This window comes from Callorhinus ursinus, unplaced genomic scaffold (genome assembly GCF_003265705.2).
Source record: "Callorhinus ursinus isolate GAN/ISIS: 27379988/994484 unplaced genomic scaffold, GSC_fseal_2.0 scaffold4, whole genome shotgun sequence".
Lineage (NCBI taxonomy): Eukaryota > Metazoa > Chordata > Mammalia > Carnivora > Otariidae > Callorhinus > Callorhinus ursinus.
The window spans coordinates 149,420,067-149,444,522 of record NW_027397066.1 but is presented as its reverse complement, the minus strand read 5'-3'; the positions used below and the strand labels follow the sequence as shown (position 1 = coordinate 149,444,522).

The following is a 24,456-nucleotide window of genomic DNA, read 5'->3' as shown; positions in this document are numbered from 1 at the left end:
GCAAGATTTCTTGCTGAAGTCCCGAATCCACAGTAGAAAAACTGTATTCCTTTCATGACCTTTGAAGTTATTGTCTGTTTTCTTTCCTTTCTTTGTCTGCCCCTAGTCATGGAGGTACGTTCTCAGAAATCAGGGTCTGCTGAAAAGAAACAGATTTCTCCAGTTTTGACCCCACAAGTAGATTCACCTGACAGTCACCCACTGCTTTCCAACTACTTCTTGGGGAGGTCACCCCTTTCCACCATCTCTGTGAGAAACATCTCTGCTGCCACTGACAGAGAGATTAGTCCTATGCAGTGTCACTTGGGGAGGGGACAGCTTTAGTAGAGTTCTTCTCTGTCCACTACTTCCAAACTCATTTTTATTCTGCTCCAGTGGTGATGCTGAAATCTCCACTAGAGCAGGCCTGGACTTGTATAAATTTTATCTCATCTGTGTGTTTCTGTCCAGGCAGCACATTCCAGGTTTTTTCCTTGACCAAAGCAAGTGGAGGTGAGACAGGTTCGCTAACTCCCTTGGATCCATTCTTACTAAAGTCTTGTTTGTTTATTTTCTGATGCACATATGAGCACAGGTTCTCTTGGATTCCTCCCAGGTGCTGAGGTCCTCTTTTTTATGTATGGATGTCTAATTCATTGTTTAAAAAAAATTGGGGGGAATAAATGAGGAATATCTATGCCACCATGTTACTGACATCACCACCCACACTATATTTAATTCATCTCTCCTTTTAAATTTTGTTTTGCCTTTTCTTGCTAGCAATACTCCCTGATAGATGAAGCACTTTATTTGTAGATGTGAAATATCTCTGAGTTATTTGTTAATCTAATAAAGAAAGTTACATGTGGTTACTGATGTTTAAATACTTGTAAAATGATTTAAATAGGGTCAAACTTCTTTCTGGAACCTGAGGTAATTCAAGTATTCCGTAATATGGTTCAATGCTGAGAAAATAATCTGGGGTCAGGGCAACAGTGTGAGCAAAAGCACTGAAGTAAAGTGCTTCTACTGTGTGCAGGGAGCACGTAAGATAGGGATAAAAAATACAGTCATCTTTATTCATACTGAAGAGTAATTAAGAGATGAAGCCTGATGGAGACGATGGAGCCAGAGTAGAACTTTTATCCAGTTGCCATGGTCTTTAGAGTTGAGAAAGTCTTGTTGCTAAGCAGTTAAATCTAGAACACAATCAAATGAGAGATGAAAGGGAAGGAATTGTTATTTCTCTTTGTTATGTAAAGTTTCAAATAAAAATCTTTGTACATAAAGAGGTAGTTTGTACTACCTCTATCTATGATAGGGCTATAGTTAGAAAAGATAGTGGGAGCCATTAATTCTACTGCTGGTAAGTCTTTCAAGAATTTAGCTATAAAGGAGAGAAGCACTAGTATTTGTGCATACATGAAGACACACACACATATACACCACATGACTCTTTGTCAATTTTTTAATCTTAAGGAGAATCTGTGACCTGGATTATATCTTATCCTGGTCTATTTTACTTGGTTGAATGAACAAAATTGTTGTTACTCATAGTTTGGGAAAAACTGATAGACTATAAATGAGAGTGAGAGGGGTGGTAGTAATTAGAGTAGATAGATTGATTAATTTGATGAAGCCCTGGGGAAAGGAAAAAAACAAATTGTAAAAATGATGTATGGCCATCTACTTGGAAGTTTCTGTACTATTATGGCACTCTACCACATTACTAATGAAAATGGTTATTAAGAAAGGAATTAAGTTGAATTAGAATAAGAGTTGTGGTTAACTGTTTAATATGTAAGAGTCAGGACAATGGAGGGTGATAAGTGTTAGGAGTAGGGTTATGGTTAGGGTTAGGGTTAAAGTTAGAGTTTGATAATTAGATACAGGTGATACTAATATATAATGCTTCGTCATAGACCAATGGCTAAATGTTGAAAACGAGTTTGTAAAGCTCAAATAAACTAGGTGTTATATGGGTTCTCCACATGCTCACTTAAACCCAAAATGTGGGTAAAATTATTGGTGGATAATACATTAGTAAATCAGACACCTAATTTTTTGAGGTTTGTGTAGCATTTGGGTATTGGTGTATGAGTAAGAAAGAAAGCTAAATAGTGATCTGATGAGATGGCTACCAGTTTAGTGGTTTGGAAGTGGCTTTGGTAATCAATGCAAATTGGGACCAGTCATCTGTTCTGTATGCCATAAGAGAGTACTGAGAATGGAAATCTTTCTCTCTGCCTGGCTTTGAATTGTTGACTGGTATGTTTAGTAAAATGAAGTAGGAATAAGTAGCTTTCCCTGAAAAAGTGAGGGTAGAGAGATCTTTGTTTTTCATGAAAGGAAGATTCCGTACATAACATGGCAATTCTGCAGAAAAGAGGTCAAGGAATGTAGAATCAAGATTTTTTTTTTTTAAAGATTAAGCATAATTGGGTATAAGGACTAGGAGATGATAGGTCCCTAATCATGCATCTTTTATTTTTATGTTACCTACTGTGGGAGGTGGTTTGATGAGTTTACATTAGATCCCTCATAGCTGACTTCACTTTCCTGGTTTTTCAACCAGAGGAAGAGTTCTTCGTGTTATTACTTCAAGCATTCATATGACTTTAACGATCTCATAAAGACTGTGATATTCTCACTAGATAATAAAAAAAAGCAATATATATAAAATACTGAAATTTTACAAATTTCTAATATGTTTCTTTGTCCCAAACACTCTGTCCAAATTTAAGACCATTAATATCTCCAGACCATTAATATCACAACATATATGTTCATTTATATTTCCTGAATGTGTCGTACCATTTTCTTGCTTCTATTTTTCATACAAATATATATATATATGTATTTTTATCTATGAAATAAATACATTTTACCATCAAACCCAGGAACAGATTACCTTGCAATCTTATAAATTCAGGCTTTGATGCCAATATTTGGGAAAACAATTGATGCTTTGGTCCTTGCAGTTTCACAGGCTTAGATAAAAAGAGGAATGCAGGAAGGAGATAGGATAACGAATAATTTGTCACATGGAAACATATATGACAGACAATGAGAAAAAAATAATAATATATGTGAGTAATCTTTATATCTTCCCTGGGTAATATACATGACTAAATAATTTATCATTTGTAAGTGAAAGGAAAACCTATATAGTGATATTCATAACCAGTCCATATGTATAAATTGAGACTGTTACATTAAAACATTATAGGTGTTCATGCTTCCATTAATACCCTTTTGTTTTATATATTTACTGTGAAAATGTTGATACACATTCATATATTTACAGAACAGTATAATGAAACAGTATGTGTCCTCCATCCAGGTTCTGCAAGTGTCAACCTATGGCCAATCACCATTGTTTTGTACACCCAGTCTCACTCTGCCTTACCATTATTTAAGAGAAAATGCAATGCAGTATACTGAGTCTTGAGCCAAACACCAACCCATTTTAACCCATAGCCTTTCTTCATCCTCCACCTTGACTTGCTCATATCTCCCACCCCTGTCTCTGCCCTTCTTTCTATTTTTTCTTTTAGTGTTGCTGCTCTAATGGTGTGACTACTAGAAGACAGATCTTTAAATATCAGCACTTTTTTTTATCAGCATACATCCAGCTCAGAGGGAGGAGGCAGAACAGTAATGCTTCCTGACCTGCTCTGTTTTGCTCTCACCAATGGTTGAATGTGGTGGCTCCATAATGGCTGTGGGTGAGATCCTGGTACATGTGAGGATCACTGTCCCCATTCTCTGGCTGAGGGTGTTTCTGCTCCTTTCTGGATGGTCCCATGTTGGGCATTCCTATCACCATGGTCCCCCAGAAGTGGTGATTCCTTTGAGGATAACAGGCACTAACATTGTCAAGAAACCTCCAGGCTGGATCTCTTACTGCCTGCATTTTGGAGGCCAGAGACATGTTTTCCATATGAAGGTCAAGAAGCTTTTGCTGTCCAAAAACTTCCCAGTGTTCACATACACAGACCAGGGTGCTCTTCTTGAAGACCAGCCATTTATCCAGAAGGATTGCTATTATCATGGTTATGTGGAGGGGGATCCGGATTCCCTGGTTTCTCTGAGTACCTGTTTTGGGGGCTTTCAAGGAATATTACAGATAAATCACATTGTTTATGAAATTTTGCCCAAAAGGCTTTCTACCACATTTGAACATCTGATATTTAAGATGTATGGCGAGGAGAAACAATTCTCACCCATGAAGTGTGGATTGACAGATGAAAAAATAGCCCAACAAATGAAGTTTCAAGAGAGCAATAGTTCCACTTCGCAAAGTGGGTATAAAGGTCTGTGGACGCACAAGAAATTTGTTGAAATGGCAGTGGTGGTAGACTACAATCGATACGCTTATCGTGAATATAATGTCACAACTGTGGAACTGGAAGTGATTACTACTATGAACAATGTAAATACCTTCTATCAACCACTAAATATTGACGTGAGTTTAGTTGGAATGGAGGTCTGGAATGAAGGAAACCCTGTTGAAATAAAGAACATGGATATACTCGTGGATTTATTTTGCGCCTGGAAGGAAAAAGGCTTTAGTGCCCGTGTGCCCCATGATGCTGCGCATGTTTTTGTAAAAAGAGGATATGGTACGTTTGGCATATCTTATGTTGGATCAGTATGTAACTACAATACTAGTTGTGCAGTGGATGCTTTCACAAGTGACGATTTGGTTCTTTTTGCATTTGTTGTGTCACATGAACTCGGTCATTCTCTGGGTATGTGGCATGATGAGGAAACATGTAAATGTGCAGACAATGTGTGCATAATGTATGCAGCACAGTCTTGGGCAACTAAATTCAGCAACTGCAGTTATGCTCAATATTGGCACACCTCTGCAGGATCAAGATGTATCTTCCACCCACCCACTCCAGAGAGAACCTTCAAGTCTACACGCTGTGGGAATGGTGTGGTTGAAGAAGGAGAAGAGTGTGACTGTGGATCCTTAAATTTGTGTACAAAAGATCCATGCTGTCAGTTAGACTGTACTCTGAGTCCTGGGGCTACTTGTGCTTTTGGGCTTTGTTGCAAAGACTGCAAGTTCATGCCATCAGGTGATGTATGTAGAGAACAGGCAAATGAATGTGATCTTCCCGAGTGGTGTGATGGGACATCCCATCAATGCCCAGAAGATGTGCATGTGCAAGATGGAGTCGAATGCACAGGTGGTGGCTACTGCTATGAAAAGAGATGCAATAGCCGTGATGAACTGTGTAGCCAACTTTTTGGCCCAAATGCCAAGAGTGCAAGTCAGATTTGCTACAGTACAGTGAATATCCAAGGGGACCGTTTTGGTAACTGTGGTCTCAAGAACAATCAATTTATAAAATGTAATACCTCAGATACCCTGTGTGGGAGGGTGCAGTGTAAGGATGTGACAAAAATCCCCACTCTGAGATACCATTCTACTCTGCACTGGCTTCACCTCAATGATAGCATCTGTTGGGGTATAGACTTCCATTATGGGATGCCCTTGCCTGATCTTGGTGAAGTGAAAGATGGTACAGAGTGTGGTAAAGAACATATCTGTGTCCGAAGGAAGTGTATCCCTTTGGCATATTTGAAAACCAATTGTTCACCCGAGACCTGCAATAGGAATGGGGTCTGCAACAATAGACATCACTGCCATTGCAGCAATGAGTGGGATCCCCCTGACTGCCAGGTAAAAGGCAAAGGAGGTAGTGTTGATAGTGGCCCACCCCCAATAAGAAACGAGACTGAAATGCCACAGAAGAAACAGCAAAAGAAGACCTACCAGCTATTATTTTGGTTGATTCCTTCTTCGGTTTTATTATGTTGTTTGTTAATTTTGTTTTTTATGAGAAGGAAAAAAAAGGATAAGAAAAAAGTGCAGAATGTTCCACCTTCATCCAATGAACAGCAGAATGCACCACCTGAACAGAATCAAGAAGTGAGTGATCCACCTGCACCTGAGAATGAAAACTAAAAAGTTACGATTTCCAAAAAGAAACCCAATCCCAAATGAATTTGCCCATTTTTTAAGTTTTAGTCCCCTGGCAGGAAAAATGTCACAGCTTGTACCACAGATTACTGACAAAAAATCTGTGTTTTTTTTTTTTTTATCATTTGGGATCATAAACACTAGCCATTGAACAACAAGTAAAATATACTAATTCTCAGCGCATTTCTCTTTTCCATTATTTTAGGCAATTTTAGCAATTAATTTTTATGGAATGATTCTGTTTCCTGAGCAATGGCAGTGCCTTCAGAGGGTGTGTGTGTGTGTGTGTGTGTGTGTGTGTGTGTCTGTGTCTGTGTGTGTGTGTGTTTAACTTGCTCTCTGACAATTCCAAACATCCTTCCCCTTTGTAATCTGCTTTCATACACAGGGAATAAGAAACTACAAATCACATTTCTTCTTTGTGAGTCCTCCATTTTTAACTACCATGAATAGTGGAAACTAAAGGGAACGTGGACATGGGAAATGTTTTGGGAATGTTGTTCGTCAGAGCTGCCTCACTGACTCACCCTGGCAAAGGCAGTGCCTTACAATCTTTACGTTACCACATACAGATATAAATGTAGATATAGATAAGGACAGAATGATATGATATATATATACATATATCTGTAATATATATGCATACACATTATTTTCTTTGGTAATTCACAGACCCAACAGTACTGTCAGCTTCAGAGATATTGGCACAGCTATCGAGTGTCTTACCCTTGGAGTTCTAGACCCCAGGTCTTGGAGTCCTCCACCAAATCCCTGAGGTTGAGCACCACTTTGGCCAACCCTCTCCCCAGAGGTCAGAGTCCTAGATCCATGGGACTTACTACAAAGGTGTGGGTTCCAATAAGCACACCTCTTGCCTTTGATCTCTAGTTTTTGGTGCAATGGCTGTACTTCCTGTTAGGAAATCATGGCTTCTCAGAGGAGGGCTTCACTTGTTGTGATTGAATTCTGACTGATAGAGTACTGATCTTGGAATAACAGAGAACACAGGAAGGAGTCTGACATCAAAAGCTCTTGAATTTTCCACACCACTGCCTTTACCATCTTGGGGACATATTTTATACTCTGGTAGAATTACTTCAAAATCTGAAAAGAGGAAAATGTTACTTACACTCAACCTTTGGTAACTTCACTTGTAAAATAAGACAAGATATTTACAATTCCATGTAAGATATCTAAGTCTTAGCAGACCATGTGTCCTCTGCAAAGAAAAAAAAACCTAGGAAAAAAGCTAGAAAATCCCAATTTTATTTTAACCCATGTTTTAAGGACATCAGAGAGCTGAAGAAGTAATAAGGAATAGATGAACTAAAATTTCAGGCAAGGTAAAATAATTCTGAAAAGGGCTGAATCTTGCCAGTCATTTTTCCTCTGAGCATATGCCGATGGCAAGTGTGAATTGAGCCTTAGACTTGGCCCAGATGCAGGACCTCTGGTGAGGGAAAGAGAAAACCCCAGTGTCTTAGTTACTACACAGGGTTAGATAGACTCTAAACATTGACATCATGGGCTCTAATTCACTATCAGATTTCCCCAAGTCAAAGCTTTAATCTGAGAGCTCTGTGGGATGCTGGTGAGCTCCTTTTTGAAATTTCTCAAAGTCATCTATCCCAAAAATCATGTTATATTTTGAACACAAGACATAGTAAAAGGAGGCTTATCTCAAGCACATGATCTCTCTCCCCATAATACACTTATCTGATTTTGATGTTGCATGTGGCAAGAGGTAGAGGCTGGGTTGTGAACTTTTCGGTGTTAGAGCCCAACCATCCATAAGCTTGCAGAGCTGTGAAAAGAGAGTCACATAAACTCACAGTTGAAAGCCCAACAAACCCATGCCTGAACAACATAAGGAAAAGAGAATAAGCCCAAGATTTACTAAAAGCCACTTACCTTTGACCTGGCACCACCTACAATTAGCTCCTCAGGCTATCTTCCTAACAGAGGAAAGAGAGAAAACTCTGGAGTCACCTAGAGCTGCTATGGTTGTCTTATACACAATTCCTGCACACAATAAAAATTACCATACATGCTACGAATCACAGTTCATGACTTTTTTCTTAATATTCTTTTTTTTTAAAGATTTTATTTATTTGCTTGTGAAAGAGAGAGAGCACAAGCAGGGGAATGGAAAAGCAGGCTCCCCACCGAGCAAGGAACCAGATGTGGGGCTCGATCCCAGGGCCCTGGGATCATTACCTAAGCCGAAGGTAGATGCTTAATGACTGAGCCACCCAGGTGCCCCACATAACTTATTATTAAGAGAAGTAAAAAATGAAGGAAAGAAAAGAGGGAGAAACTATAACTATGACCCAGGTAGTGGAGCAAGAGTACGTAAAAAAAATCAACTATGATTATACATTTAAAATGGAAGAAAAATATACAAAATATAAGGACAAATGTAGACTAGGCTCAGTATGTTGGAATCCATTCAAAAATTTTAAGTGGCTATTGTAGAACTAAAAAGTAAAATACATAATAGGTAATTCAATGGATGGCTTGAACAGTAGTTTGGACATAACAGATTATAGAATTACTCATCCGGAAAGGTTAGTGGAAAAATCCCCACACTGCTGTATGCAGAGAAATAAAAGCAGAATATTAAAGATTAAGAAGTAGATTTAAGAATTTTATAACTTTTTAGAGATTGCCTAATTATAGGTAGGGAAAGATAAAAGGGAAAAAAAATCAAGTGTTAGTAAATATTTTTTAGCCTTTGTATGTGTGCTGTTATAAATATTGCTTATCTGAATACTGTAGGCATGAATTTGACAGGAAACTTAATTGTGTTATCTTTATCTTCATGAAATTGCAAGTACCTCATTATTAAATAACAAAGTGTAGGTTTAGCTCTAAGATGGTTTTAAATAGTCAAGAGCTTTCAAACATTTAGGTTTTCTCTTAAAGTGAATCTCTGAAATTTTGAAAAGGATTTCATATTACTAATTTATTTTCTATGTTTTATTCTCACATCATAATTATACATTTTTACTCATTTTATTTTAACTCCAGTATAGTTAACACACAGTGTTACATTAGTTTCAGGTGTACAATATCATGATTCAACTATTTCATACATCACTAGGTACTCATCACTCCTTAATCTTAATCCCCATCACTATTCAACCCATCTCCCCACTCGCCTCCCCTCTGGTAACCATCAGGTTGTTCTCAAAAGTTAAGAGTCTGCATAATGATACATTTTTTTCAAACTTCTTTAACTCAATTGCTATGAATCATCCCATGAGAATAATCACTGGATCATGGTTTTTAAAAGAAATACGCAAAACTTTTCCTATAGTACTTATACTATTTTCACTTTCCCACTAATAATGATTGAAAGTTCTGGTGACTCCACATTTTTGTTAATATTCGTAAATTGTATCCATTGTGTTTCATTTTCTTGTCAATGACTTTGTGTAGTGAGAAATTTTTTTGATGGGCCTTATTCATCAATTTTTCATATGTTTTCATTTCTGAAGTCTATGAAATCTTCATGTGCTTCAATCATGAAGATATCTTCCTATGTTTTCTCCAAAACTTTTATGAGTTTTGTTTTTCACTCAGGTCCACAGCCTATCTCAAATGTCTTTAGTATGTTATACAGTAGAAGTTAAGGTCCATTTTACTCTATAGAGATATACATGTATTTCAATACCATCCCTTTAAAAGACTTTCATTTCCTCCATTTTTTGTTATTGAAAAATGAATGACCATATAAACATTGTCCTATTTCCAGAGTCATTATGTTGTTCATTGATCTAGCTGTTGAACATTATACCAATACTATCTTGTCTTGATTACTGAAGCCCTGCAGCAAGTCTGAAAACAGGTAGTGTTACTATAGCAACGTTACTATAGCAACGTTTTATTTTGCAAAGATTGCTGTGGATATTGCAGATACTTTGAAATTCCATATAAATTTTAAAATCAGCCTACCACTCACCCTACCACACACACACACACAGCCTGATTGAATTGTGATGAGGCTTGCATTGAATCTATACCTCAATTTGGGAAGAATGGTTATCTTAAAATATTGAGTCTTTTTATCCATGAACATGGTATAGATCTTCATTTATCTAGGTCTAGATCTAGAAATATCTAGATATTTCAGTAATGCCTTATTGCTCCCAAGAGAAAGGTATTGCATATAGTTGATTAAATACCTATGGAGTTTTTATGTTGTGCATACAATTGTGCATGTAATTTATTTTCTAACTAACTGATGCTGGTAAAAAAATATATAATTCATTTTGTAAATTTACATAGTGCCTTACCACTGCCTAAATATATGTTTTACTTTGTGTGTGTGTTTTAAGGAGCCCTTGGGATTTCCTGTGAAAACACCCATGTTATCTGTTAATCAATAATGTTTGACTTTTTGCTTTAAATATGTAATATAAGCCTGGAACTTCTTGTAATGCCAGAACATGAAGAAGTTCCTAAAAGACAAAAGGAATGTCAAAGGGACACAGGAACTAAATGAAAGTCCTCTCAAAAGTCAAACTTGAACATATTGTACATTTATAACATATTGTAAAATAAACATCAGCCCATACTGATGCATATAAATGACTGAAGAGAAAAGTAAATGAGGGAGAAGAGAACACTTTCTGAAGCAGAATTCCAAATACTCTGTGTCAACACTCTGTCCTCAAGTCCCACCCCTTAACTGTGGGCTACAGAGAGTGACTTCTTTCCAAATAATTCTGTATGGAAATGGAGGAGGGGAATGACATTACACTGAGCAACCTGAAAAAAGACTACCTGTGCCACAAGATGATTGCTAACATCACATGGATAAATCATGTTGGTAGCATGAACCTTTGAGATGATGGAAGATAATATTACTTTATCTGTGTTACCTTCCTCTCCAAAACCCATAACCCCTGCTTCACCACCAAAAAGAGATCTCTAAATTAAGGGGCCTTTTGCAAAACACCTGAGCAGTACTCTTGAAAAATATCAAGGCCATTATAATAAGGAAACCCTGAGAAAGACTCACAGCCAGGAGGAGCCTAAGGAAGTATGGCAACTAAAAACAATATGGTACCCAGGACAATAACAACAACAAAAAAGAACATTGGATACAAATGAAAGAAATTTGGAAGAAGTATGGACATTAGTTAATAATAATATGTAAACATTTTCTCATTATTTGTGCAAAGGTATGATAGTAATGTAAGATTTAACAATAGGAGAAACCAGGTGCAGGATTTGATTTACCAAAACTCTCTGACGTGCTTATGGAATGGTTTTGTACACCTGAAATTATCTTAAAACAAAAAGGACTTAGGGGCACCTGGGTGGCTCAGTCGCTTAAGCTCTGACTTCAGCTCAGGTTATGAGATCAGGGTCCTGGGATCAAGCTCTGCATTGGGCTCCCTGCTCAGCAGGGAGTCGGCTTCTCCCTCTTCCTCTACCCCTCATCCCCGCTCAAGCTCTCTCTCTCTCTCTGCTCTCTCTCAAATAAACAAATAGGGGCGGAAAAAGATGGCAGAGGAGTAGGAGACCTGGATTTTGTCTCATCCCAGGAATTCAGCTGGATAGGGATCAAACCATACTGAACACCTACGAACTCAACAGGAGATTGAAGAAAAGAATAGCAACAACTCTGAACAGAAACAAGACCACTTCCTGGAAGGTAGGACATGCAGGGAAGTGAATCCGAGGCGAGATTCGGGAAGATAGACGGCGGGGGAGGGGACCTCCGTCTGCCGCTACTGGCAAGTGATAGAGCCGCGGAGCACAAAATCGGAACTTTTAGAAGTCGGCTCCACTGAGGGACATCGCTCCAGTGGCTAAGCGGGGAATGGAACCCTCATGGGACAGTGTGGTCTCAGGACCCTCAGGGTCACAGAAAGACCAGGGGTGCCTGAGTGTGGCAGAGCTCCCAGGTATGGGAGCGGGGAAGCCAGCTGCACGGATGGAGCTGAGGCGTGGGCTCGCAGCTCGGGGTTGCCATAAACTGTGATCCGCGGCACAGTCGGGCCCCTGCTCCTCCAGCAGGGACCCAACAAGCGGCAGATCTGGAGAAACTCCTCTTCCTCCCCCGGGAGGAGCGGAGCGGGTGCGCACCACAGGGATCTGCTGGGTCTGAAGACTCTGCATGGGGTCTTGTGCCAGAGATAGAAACGCTCGGTCACAGGCAAGGTGAGCACGGAGTGCAGCCGGAGAATGGGGAGACAGGAGTGAGTGACTGCTTTTCTCTGGGGCTCACTGAAGAGCGGGCCCCGAGTACTCAGAAGCCACCATTTTCACTCTTGTCCTCCAAAGTTGCAGGGAACAAAAGCTCCCGGGAACAAACCGAGCAGATTACTTAGCCCAGAGGGGCAAGCGCGGGGCAGTCCTGCCTCCAGCAAAGACATTTGGGAACCACAGCAACAGGCCCCTCCCCCAGAAGATCAGCAAGAACAGCCAGCAAGCCAAGAACACGTTTACCGATCAAAGAGAACGGGAGAACTCCAGCGCTAGGGGAATACTGCACATAGAATTCATGGCTTTTTTACCATGATTCCTCAGTCTTTCAAAGTTAATTTTTTTTAACTGTCTTTTTTTTAATTTTTCTTTTTCCATTTTTCAACCAACATCTTATCAATCCTTTTTTTAAAAAAAAATTTATTTTTCATTTTTAGAGTCATATTCTATCCCTTTATAGGTGTTACCCTTATATTTGGCATATATATATAAGTTGTTCTCTCTTCAAAATTTTGAGATACAGTTTCTTCTAACAGATCAAAATATACCCTAAATCTTTAGTGTATGGCTTTGTTCTAGTCTCCTGCCTGAGCACATTCTCTCCTTTTTTTTTTTTTTAAATCCTCTTTTTTCAACCAAATTCTTATCAATTCCTTTCATAAAATTTTGTATAATTTTCATCTTTACAGGCATATTCCATCCCTTCATCATATCAACCCTTATTTTTGTACATATATAAGTTTTTCTTTCTTTAAAATTTTGGGAGGCACTTTCTTCTAACAGACCAAAATACACCCCAAATCTAGTGTGTGGCACTGATCTATGCACCAGCCTGATCATATTTATCATATTGGTTTTTTTGTTTTTATCTTTTTCTTTTTCTTTTTTTTTCTTTTTTCTTTCTTTCCCTTTCTTTTCCCCCAGTTTCAGGTATTTTCTGATTTGTTTAGAGTATATTTTCTGGGGACATTGTTACCCTGTTAGCATTTTGCTCTCTCATTCATCTATTCTCCTCTGGACAAAATGACAAGACGGAAAAAATCACCTCAACAAAAAGAACAAGAGGTAGTACTGACTGCCAGGGACCTACTCATATGTAAGTAAGTAAGATGTCAGACCTAGGGTTCAGAATCATGATTTTAAAGACACTAGCTGGGCTTGATAAAAGCATGGAAGTTATTAGAGAAACCCTTTCTGGAGAAATAAAAGAACTAAAATCTAGCCAAGTCAAAATCGAAAAGGCTATTAATGTGGTGCAATCAAAAATGGGGGCACTAACTGCTAGGACAAACGATGCAGAAGAGAGAATCAGTGATATAGAAGACCAAATGATGGAAAATAAAGAAGCTGAGAAAAAGAGAGATAAACAACTACTGGATCACGAGGGCAGAATTTGAGAGATAAGTGATGCCATAAGGCAAAACAACATTAGAGTAATTGGGATCCCAGAAGAAGAAGAAAGAGAGGGGCAGGAGGTATATTGGAGTAAATTATACCAGAGAACTTCCCTAATGTGGGGAAGGAAACAGGCACCAAAATCCAGGAGGCACAGAGAACCCCTCTCAAAATTAATAAAAGTAGGTCAACACCCCAACATCTAATAGTAAAACTTACGAGTCTCAGAAACAAAGAGAAAATCCTGAAAGCAGCTTGGGAGAAAAGATATGAAACCTACAATGGTATAAACATTAGATTGGCAACAGACCTATCCACAGAGACCTGGCAGGCCAGAAAAGACTGGAATGATATATTCAGAGCACTAAATGAGAAAAATAGGCAGCCAAGAATACTATATCCAGTTAGGCTGTCACTGAAAATAGAAGGAGAGATAAAAAGCTTCCAGGACAAACAAAAACTAAAGGAATTTGCAAACACGAAACCAGCCCTATAAGAAATATTGAAAGGGGTCCTCTAAGCAAAGAGATAAGCAACATAGACCAGAAAGGAACACAGACAATATACAGTAACAGTCACCTTACAAGCAATACAATGGCACTAAATTCATATCTTTCAATAGTTACCCTGAATGGAAATGGGCTCAATGCCCCAATCAAAAGACACAGGCTATCAAATTGGATAAAAAAAACAAGACCCATCGATATGCTTTCTGCAAGAAACTCATGTTAGACCCAAAGACAGCCCCAGATTGGAAGTGAGGGGGTGGAAAACCATTTACCATGCTAATGGACACCAAAAGAAAGCTGGGGTGGCAATCCTTATATCAGACAAATTAGATTTTAAACCAAAGACTGTAGTAAGAGATGAGGAAGGACACTACATCCTACTTAAAGGGTTTATCCAGCAAGAAGATCTAACATTTGTAAATATCTATGCCCCTAAAATGGGAGCAGCCAATTACATAAGCCAATTAATAACAAAATCAAAGAAACACAAAAACAATAATATAACAATAGAAGGGGATTTAACACCCCATCACTGAAATAGACAGATCATCTAAGCAAAAGATCAACAAGGAAATAAAGGCTTTAAATGATACACTGGACCAAATGGACTTCATAGACATATTTAGAACATTCCATCCCAAAGCAATGGAATACACATTCTTCTCTAGTGCCCATGGAACATTCTCCAGAATAGATCACATCCTAGGTCACAAATCAGGTTTCAACCGGTACCAAAAGTTTGGGATCATTCTCTGCATATTGCTTTGAAACTAGAACTCAATCACAAGAGGAAAGTCCGAAAGAACTCAAATACATGGAAACTAAAGAGCAGCCTACTAAAGAATGAATGGGTCAACCAGGAAATTAAAGAAGAATTAAACAAACTGAGGGTTCTAGAGGGGAGGGGGTGAGGGATGGGTTAGCCTGGTGATGGGTATTAAAGAGGGCACGTTCTGCGTGGAACACTGGGTGTTATGCACAAATAATGAGTCATGGAACAACATCCAAAACTAATGGTGTAATGTATGGTGATTAACATAACAATAAAAAAATTAAAGAAAATTCATGGAAACCAATGAAAATGAAAACACAACTGTTCAAAATCTTTGGGATGCAGCAAAGGCAGTCCTAAGAGGAAAGTATACAGAAATACAAGCCTTTCTCAAGAAACAAGAAAGGTCTCAAACACAACCTAACCCTACACCTAAAGGAGCTAGAGAAAAAACAGCAAAGGGATGCCTGGGTGGCTCAGTCGGTTAAGCGGCTGCCTTTGGCCCAGGTCATGATCCCAGGGTCCTGGGATTGAGTCCCACATTGGGTTCCTTGCTCAGCTGGGAGCCTGCTTCTCCCTCTCTCTCCCTCTGCTTGTACTCTCTCTGTCAAATAAATAAAATCTTCTTTTAAAAGAAGAAAAAACAGAAAATAAAGCCTAAATGGAGCAAGAGAAGAGAAATAATAAAGATCAGAACAGAAATCAATGAAATAGAAACCAAAAGAACAGTAGAACAGATCCATGAAACTAGGAGCTGGTTCTTTGAAACAATTAACAAGACTGATAAACCCCTGGACAGACTTATCAAAAAGAAAAGAGAAATGACTCAAATCAACAAAATCATGAATGAAAGAGGAAAGATCAAAACCAACACCAAGGAAATAAAAACAATTATAAGAACATATTATGAACAACTATATGCCAGGAAATTAGACAATCTGGAAGAAATGGATGCATTCCTAGAGATGTAACAACTACCAAAATTGAACCAGGAAGAAATAGAAAACCTGAACAGACCTATAACCCCTGAGGAAATTGAAGCAGTCATCAAAAATCTCCCAACAAACAAAAGCCCAGGGCCAGATGACTTCCCAGGGAATTTGACCAAACATTTAAAGAAGAATGAATACCTATACTTCTGAAACTGTTCCAAAAAATAGAAATAGAAGGAAAACTTTCAAACTCCTTTTATGAGGCCACCATTACCTTGATCCCCAAACCAGACAAAGACCCCATCAAAAAGGAGAATTACAGACCAATATCCCTGATGAACATGGGTGCAAAAATTCTCACCAAAATACTAGCCAATAGGATCCAACAGTACATTAAAAGGATTATTCACCGCGACCAAGTGGGATTTATCCCTGGGCTGCAAGGTTGGTTCAACATCTGCAAATCAATCAACGTGATACAATACATTAACAAAAGAAAGAACAAGAACCATATGATCCTCTCAATAGATGAAGAAAAAGCATTTGACAAAGTACAGCATCCTTTCTTGATCAAAACTCTTCAGAGTATAGGGATAGGGGGTACATACCTCAATTTCATTAAATCCATCTATGAAAAACTCACAGCGAATAGCATTCTCAATAGGGAAAAACTGAGAGCTGTCCCCCTAAGGTCAGGAATGCAGCAGGGATGTCCACTATCACCACTGCTATTCAACATAGTATTAGAAGTCCTAGCCTCAGCAATCAGACAACAAAAAGAAATAAAAGACATCCAAATCAGCAAAGAAGAGTCAAACTCTCACTCTTTGCAGATGATATGATACTTTATGTGGAAAACCCAAAAGACTCCACCCCAAAACTGCTAGAACTCATACAGGAATTCAATAAAGTGGCAGGATATAAAAATCAATGCAGAGAAGTCAGTGGCATTCCTATTCACCAACAACCAGACAGAAGAAAGAGAAATTAAGGCATTGATCCCATTTATAATCACACCCAAAACCATAAGATACCTAGGAATAAATCTACCCAAAGAGAAAAAGGATCTGTACTCAAAAAACTATAAAATACTCATGAAAGAAATTGAGGAAGACACAAAGAAATGGAAAAATGTTCCATGCTCATGGATTAGAAGAAGAAATATTGTGAAGATGTCAATGCTACCTAGAACAATCTACACATTCAATTCAATCCCCATCAAAATACCATACACTTTTTTCAAAGAAATGGAACAAATAATCCTAAAATTTGTATGGAACCAGAAGAGACCCTGAATAGCCAGAGGAATGTTGAAAAAGAAAAGCAAAGCTGGTGGCATCACAATTCCGGACTTCCAGCTCGATTACAAAGCTGTCATCGTCAAGACAGTATGGTACTGGCACAAAAACAGACACATAGATCAATGGAACAGAATAGAGAGCCCAGAAATGGACCCTCAACTCCATGGTCAACTAATCTTTGACAAAGCAAGAAAGAATGTCCAATGGAAAAAAGACAGTCTCTTCAACAAATGGTGTTGGGAAAATTGGACAGCCACATGCAGAAGAATGAAACTGGACCATTTCCTTACACCACACACAAAAATAGACTCAAAAGGGTTGAAAGATCTAAATGTGAGACAGGAGTCCATCAAAATCCTAAAGGAGAACACAGGCAGCAACCTCTTCGACCTCAGCCACAGCAACTTCTTCCTAGAAACATCGCCAAAGGCAAGGGAAGCAAGGGCAAAAACGAACTATTGGGACTTCATCAAGGTAAAAGCTTTTGCACAACAAAAGAAACAGTCCACAAAACCAAAAGACAACGGACAGAATGGGAGAGGATATTTGCAAATGACATATCAGATAAAGAGCTAGTATCCAAAATCTATGAAAAACTTATCAAACTCAACACCAAAGAACAAATAATCCAATCAAGAACTGGGCAGAAGACATGAACAGACATTTTTTCCAAAGAAGACATCCAAATGGCCAACAGACACATGAAAAAGTGTTCAACATCGCTTGGCATCAGGGAAATCCAAATCAAAACCTCAATGAGATACCACCTCACACCAGTCAGAATGGCTAAAATTAACAAGTCAGGAAACGACAGATGTTGGCGGGGATGCAGAGAAAGGGGAACCCTCCTACACTGTTGGTGGGAATGCAAGCTGGTGCGGCCACTCTGGAAAATAGTAGGGAGGTTCCTCAAACAGTTGAAAATAGAGCTACCGTACGATCCAGCAATTGCCCTACTGAGTATTTACCCCAAAGATACAAATGTAGGGATCCAAAGGGGTATGTGCACCCTGATGTTTATAGCAGCAATTTCCACAATAGCCAAACTGTGGAAAGAGCCAAGATGTCCTTCAACAGATGAATGGATAAAGAAGAGGTGGTATATATATATATATATACAATGGAATATTATGCCGCCATCAGAAGGAATGAGATCTTGATATTTGCAACAATGTGGATGGAACTGGAGGGTGTTATGCTGAGCGAAATAAGTCAATCAGAGAAAATCATGTATCATATGACCTCACTGATATGAGGAATTCTTAATATCAGGAAACAAACTGAGGGTTGCTGGAGTGGGGGGGTGTTGGGAGGAATGACGTGGCTGGGTGATAGACATTGGGGAGGGTATGTGCTATGGTGAGCGCTGTGAATTTTGCAAGACTGTTGATTCACAGATCTGTACCTCTGAAACAAATTATGCAATATAGCTAAGGAAAAAAAAATAGAAGAAGAAGAAGATAGCAGGAGGGGAAGAATGAAGGGGGGGAAATTGGAGGGGAGATGAACCATGAGAGACTATGGACTCTGAAAAACAAACTGAGGGTTCTAAAGGGGAGGGGGGTGGGAGGATGGGTTAGCCGGGTGATGGGTAATAAAGAGGGCATGTTCTGCATGTAGCACTGGGTGTTATGCACAAATAATGAATCATGGAATACTATATCAAAAACTAATAATGTAATAATGTATGGTGATTAACGTAACAATAAAAAAATTTTTTAAAAAGTCTTTAAAAAAGGACCTAAATTCATAAATAAATAAGTATATAAACAAAATTTCCTCAATTAAGGTGGTAAAAACATAGGGAATCAGACCACTATTTTATGTTTTATAATTTTCTACTCATGACTGCCTTGGGGAGAAAATAACCCTTAGCCTTTATTTATCTTGTAGTACTATGTAGGCTCAGAAATTACTTTTCCCTTCAAGTTTATTTTTTTCATACTATCCTTATATGATTCTTTCATTCTGTGATGCTACTCTTATACCACTAGTTATGCTAGTGGTATATGATGTCATATATAGTAATATGAAGTGTTCTCATTGAATTTGTTTTTTTTTTAATCTGCATATTTGGAGACATGTCTAAACCCTACTGGGGCTGCTGGTTTTGGTGTGGGTAGATTTTATACTAATAATCCAGTTCCTTTATATATTCTAACATGTTCAGTGTTTAAAATTGATTTCTGTGTTTGTCACATTTTTAAAAAAAGTCCACTCAACATTTAAAATTTACTCATGTTAAGTTTCCATATTATTTTCAACATTGTATTAGTCTCCCTTGGATCTGTTGTCTTATCTTCATTTTTTGCCCTATAGTTTTTCATCTTTGTCTTTCATTTTTCCTTAGTCTCTCCAAAGATTTTCATACTCTAAAAGTTATTAATTCTTAGCAGTCCCTGTTAGAAGGTGGGGGAGGAGAAACTGTCCTCCCTACTGAGAAGGCACTTTGAGACCACAACACGAAGCAGGTGAGGCCCTACAGTTCATGCAGAGTTTTATCCAGGATAACTGACTGACAGAGGGGACCAGGTGGATGGCATTACAGAGTAGCACAGCTATTCTCTGCAATGTCCAGACCTTAGTCCACAGATTTTATAGAGCAAGGGGACATGCAGAAGGCACTGTAATGAGATCAAAGGGTTCACATGCACCTAATTGATAACTGACCTTTAATTAGATCTTGGGGCACCATCTATGAGTCAGGAAGGCAAGAAACTGCGTTACCTTTAACAAATTTATGGAGGGCCAGAGCAAGCCTTTCCCGATCACAGCCTGGGCAGGCATTTGCTAAGGTATGTGTATATTAATCTCCAAGGGGCCTGGAACATGTAGCCCCAAGAGAGGACAAGAACGAGATGGAGGGCCAAAGATGGAGTCAGTATTGTCAACACTCCTGTAGCACCTTAATTCATGTCCTTTTCTATGTTTGTGTATCTTCAGCGGTTTATTTTCTAATTTCTTGGTTATATACTTAGCTTTTTAATATTTACTGCTTTTGCTGATGTAATATAACCCAGTGATCTCACCTAAACTCTATCATTTCTTAGCTATCATTTTATTATGCATACCCATTGATAAATTTTATATGATTTTTAATAATTATGTGTTAAACTAATTCTAAAAAGATCTGAAAAAGGTGGATTTTGCTCTAATATGAATATGACAGTTTGTCCTAAGAAATCAGTGTTCCTATGTTCCTTTGAATACCAGGTAGTATATTTAAGAATAGAATTCTAGCCAGTGAAATGATAGTGATAAGATTAACACTGTAAAGGTAAATAAAATCCATTAGAGATGTTACTAAGTCACAGACCAAAGTTACATCACTCAAGGAAATATATGCGCCACCTCTAGAGGAATTGAATCGATGTCTCAAAAAGGAAAATGAAAATTCGCAATTCTGTTCTTCTTATTATTTGGTTAGTATAACAACGAATGAAAAAGTTCAGGTCAAAATATTGGTTAGGCAGTTTTGTTTTGAAGTAAGAATCTCCGTAAGTCAAACAGTGAGATTGTTATCAAATCGCCATTTAAAATTTTTCTTAGCAGTTATAGTCTTGATCATAATCATTTTAAATACTGTACTTTCCTTTTCTCTCTCGTGTTTTCTAAGTTTCCATTATGTAACTGCGTTACTCAGTTGCCTGAAAGTTGTTGCTGACTAGTGGTACAAAGAATGACTTATTAATATTATTGAATTCAGAGTACATAAATAAGATTTCTTAATTGCTGGAATAATAGGTAATCATTGCCCATAGTTCAACAAAATTTAAATGATATACATTATCACTAGAGAAATTACATTTTACACTAAATTGCTTTCCCAAGTCAACCTGTCAACCTCTTTTTTTAGTTCAAAATATTGGTGGTATTAATTAACGAAAAGCTCCTGCTGAATGAGCATGGCTTTTACTTTATCATTATTATTATTATTGGTCACACTATTTCACCCACAGTATGTATGTATTTAAATGTTTGTTTTTATTCCAAGTTTTTATTGCAATTCCAGTTAGTTAACAGGTATAGGATTTAATGCTTCATCACTTACATAAAAAACCCGGTGCATGGATTTTAATTATTTTTTAAATATTTTTTATTTTTCAGTAAGCTCCACCCCAAGCGTGCAGCCCAACCAGGAGCTTGAACCCATGACCCTGACATCAAGACCTGAGCTGAGATCATGAGTCAGAAGCTCAACCATCTGAGCCACTCAGGTGCTCTGGCTTTTAATTTTAAGTCTCCAGCTTCTTCCTTGTGTATTGGCTTAGTGTACTTCCCATTACATATCTGTAGTTAGGTTCACTTTCATTTTGTAAAATGACTTCCCTAGTTGATTTCACCATTTTATTTTTTCCATTTGACTTTTAATTTCATTTTTTTATGTTTAAAACCTTCCTATGGACTAAAACAGACAAAATCTCTGCCTACTCTAATTAAACATGTGTCCTAGCATAAGCCATGTAGTTGAAGAGAAGTCAGAATACATAGATAAGAAACAAATGATAAATAATATCAAAAATTATTAGAAGAGATCAGCAGACTTCAGCAGGCAGAATAAAGAAAGCTCTGAAGATAGGTTATTAAGAATCTCTCTTTTTTTTAAAGATTTTATTTTTTTATTTGAGAGAGAGAGAGAGAGACCATGAGAGAGGGGAGGGTTAGAGGGAGAAGCGGTCTCCCTGCTGAGCAGGGACCCTGATGCAGGACTCGATCCCAGGACTCCAGGATCATGACCTGAGCCGAAGGCAGTTGCTTAACCAACTGAGCCACCCAGGCACCTGGTTATTAAGAATCTCACAAACTAAAGAAAAGAAAAAAAAAAAAAGAGAAAGAAAAATTGACCAGGTCTCTGAGAAATAAGTGACCCACAGTGAACCAATGTCTTCCTTTTTTAAAAAAATTGCCAAGAATGAGCTGTTAAATATCATTTCTATTCACATATCTCTTGCTACTTTTTCTGGGTTCCAATATTAGGGATGTTAGAACTTTTTATATATTCCATATATTTCTTAGGCTTTTATATTTTGCTTTTATTTCTCTGCATACAGCAGTGTGGGGATTTTTCCACTGACCTTTTCCAGATGAGTAATTCTGCAATCTGATATGTATAACTACCATTCAAGCCATCCATTGAATTACCTATGATGAATTGTACTTTTTAGTTCTACAATATCCACTTGAAATTTCTGTATAGATTCCAACATATTGAGCATAGTCCACATTTGTTCTTATATTTTGTATATTTTTCTTCCATTTTAAGCGTATAATCATTGTTGGTTTTTTGTTTGTTTGTTTGTTTTTCGTGTACTTTTGCTCCACTATCTGGGTCTTATGTACAGTTCCTCCCTCTTTTCTTTCCTTCCTTTTTTTCTTCTCTTAGTAATAAGTCATGAGTTGTGATTCATAGCATGTATGGTAATTTTTATTGTGTGCAGGAATTGTGTATAAGACAACCATAGCAGCTCTAGGTGACTCCAGAGTTTTCTCTCTTTCCTCTGTTAGGAAGATAGCCTGAGGAGCTAATCGTAGGTGGTGCCAGGTCAAAGGTAAGTGGCTTTTAGTAAATCTTGGGCTTATTCTCTTTTCCTTATGTTGTTCAGGCATGGGCTTGTTGGGCTTTCAACTGTGAGTTTATGTGACTCTCTTTTCACAGCTCTGCAAGCTTATGGATGGTTGGACTCTATCACCGAAAAGTTCACAACCCAGCGTCTACCTCTTGCCACATGCAAGATCAAAATCAGATAAGTGTATTATGGGGAGAGAGATCATGTGCTTGAGATAAGCCTCCTTTTACTATGACTTGTGTTCAAAATATAACATGATTTTTGGGATAGATGACTTTGAGAAATTTCAAAGAGGAGCTCATCAGCATCCCACAAAGATCTCAGATTAAGCTCTTGTGACTTGGGGAAATCTGATAGTGAATTAGAGCCCTTGATGTCAATGTTTAGAGTCTATCTAACCCTGTGTAGTAACTAAGACACTGGGGATTTCTTTTTGCCTCAGCAGAGGTCATTAGTTCTTAACAGTACCTGTTAGAGGGTTGGGGAAGAGAAACTGTCCTCCCTACTGAGGAGGCACTTTGAGACCACAACACGAAGCAGGTGAGTCCCTACAGTTTATGCAGAGTTTTATTCAGGATAACTGACTGATAGAGGGGACCAGGTGGATGGCATTACACAGTAGCACAGCTATGTTTGGACCTTAGTCCAAAGATTTTATACCAATTTATTTTAAGAAATCAGTGTTCTAGGATTCAAAGGAAAACTAGGTAGTATATTTGAAAATTAGGTAGTATATTTAAATGCAGAATTCCGGCCCAGTGAAACAAGAGTTCCAAGATTAATAGTATAAAAATAAATAAAATCTATTAAAGAGGTTACTAAGTCACATATCAAAGTTAATCACTCAAGGAAATATATGCTCTACCTCTAGAGGAATTGAATCAATGTGTCAAAAAGGAAAATGAAAATTCATAACTCTTTTTCTTCTTATAATTTGGTTAGTATAACTACTAATGAAAAAGTTCAGGTCAAAATATTGGTCAGGCAGTTGTGTTTTGAAGTAGCATCTCCATAAGTCAGATAAGTGAGATTGTTATCAAATCTCCATGTAAAATTTTTCTTAATAGTTATAGTCTTGATCATAGTCATTCTAAATACTGTACCTTACTTTTCGCCCTCATGTTTTCTGTTTCCAACACATAACTCTGTTACTCAGTGGCCTGAAAATCAATCATGCTGACTGGTGGTACAAAGAATGACTTATTAATATTAGTGAACTTAGAGTAAATAAAATTTATTAATTGCTGGAATAATAGGCAATCATTGCCTGTAATTCAGCAGAATTTCAATGATATACACATCACTAGAGAAATTATATTTTATACTAAACTGCTTTCCCAAGTCAACCTGTCAACCTCTTTTTTTATTTCAAAATATTGGTGCTATTAATTAAAGCAAAAAAAATTCTGCTTTAAATGAGCATGGCTTTTACATTATGATTATTATTGTTATTATTATTAAATTTGCTCACACTATTTCACCCACAGTATGTATGTATGTATGTATGTATGTATGTATGTATGTATGTATGTATTTTTCTTCCAAATTTTTATTAAATTCTAGTTAACACATGGTGTAATATTAGTTTCAGGATAGGATTTAGTGATTTCTCACTTAAATACAACACACAGTGTATAGCTTTTACTTTTAAGTATCCAGCTTCTTCCTTGTGCACTCAGTACACTTCCCATTATATATCCATAATTAGATTCATTTTCATTACCTAAAATTACTTTCTTATTTGATTTCACCATTTTGTTTAGTTTTCCATTTTTATTTTTAAA

General features: G+C 37.7%; 1 protein-coding gene across 1 annotated transcript; it reads left to right on the top strand.

The window, feature by feature from the left end:
• Positions 1 to 1,216: 1,216 nt before the first annotated feature.
• On the top strand, positions 1,217 to 6,160 carry LOC112825812 (disintegrin and metalloproteinase domain-containing protein 20-like). Its single transcript, XM_073892512.1, has 2 exons — positions 1,217 to 1,345; positions 3,537 to 6,160. The coding sequence occupies exon 2, from the start codon at positions 3,674 to 3,676 to the stop codon at positions 5,960 to 5,962; it is 2,289 nt and encodes a 762-aa protein (XP_073748613.1). The 5' UTR covers positions 1,217 to 1,345; positions 3,537 to 3,673; the 3' UTR covers positions 5,963 to 6,160.
• Positions 6,161 to 24,456: the final 18,296 nt, after the last annotated feature.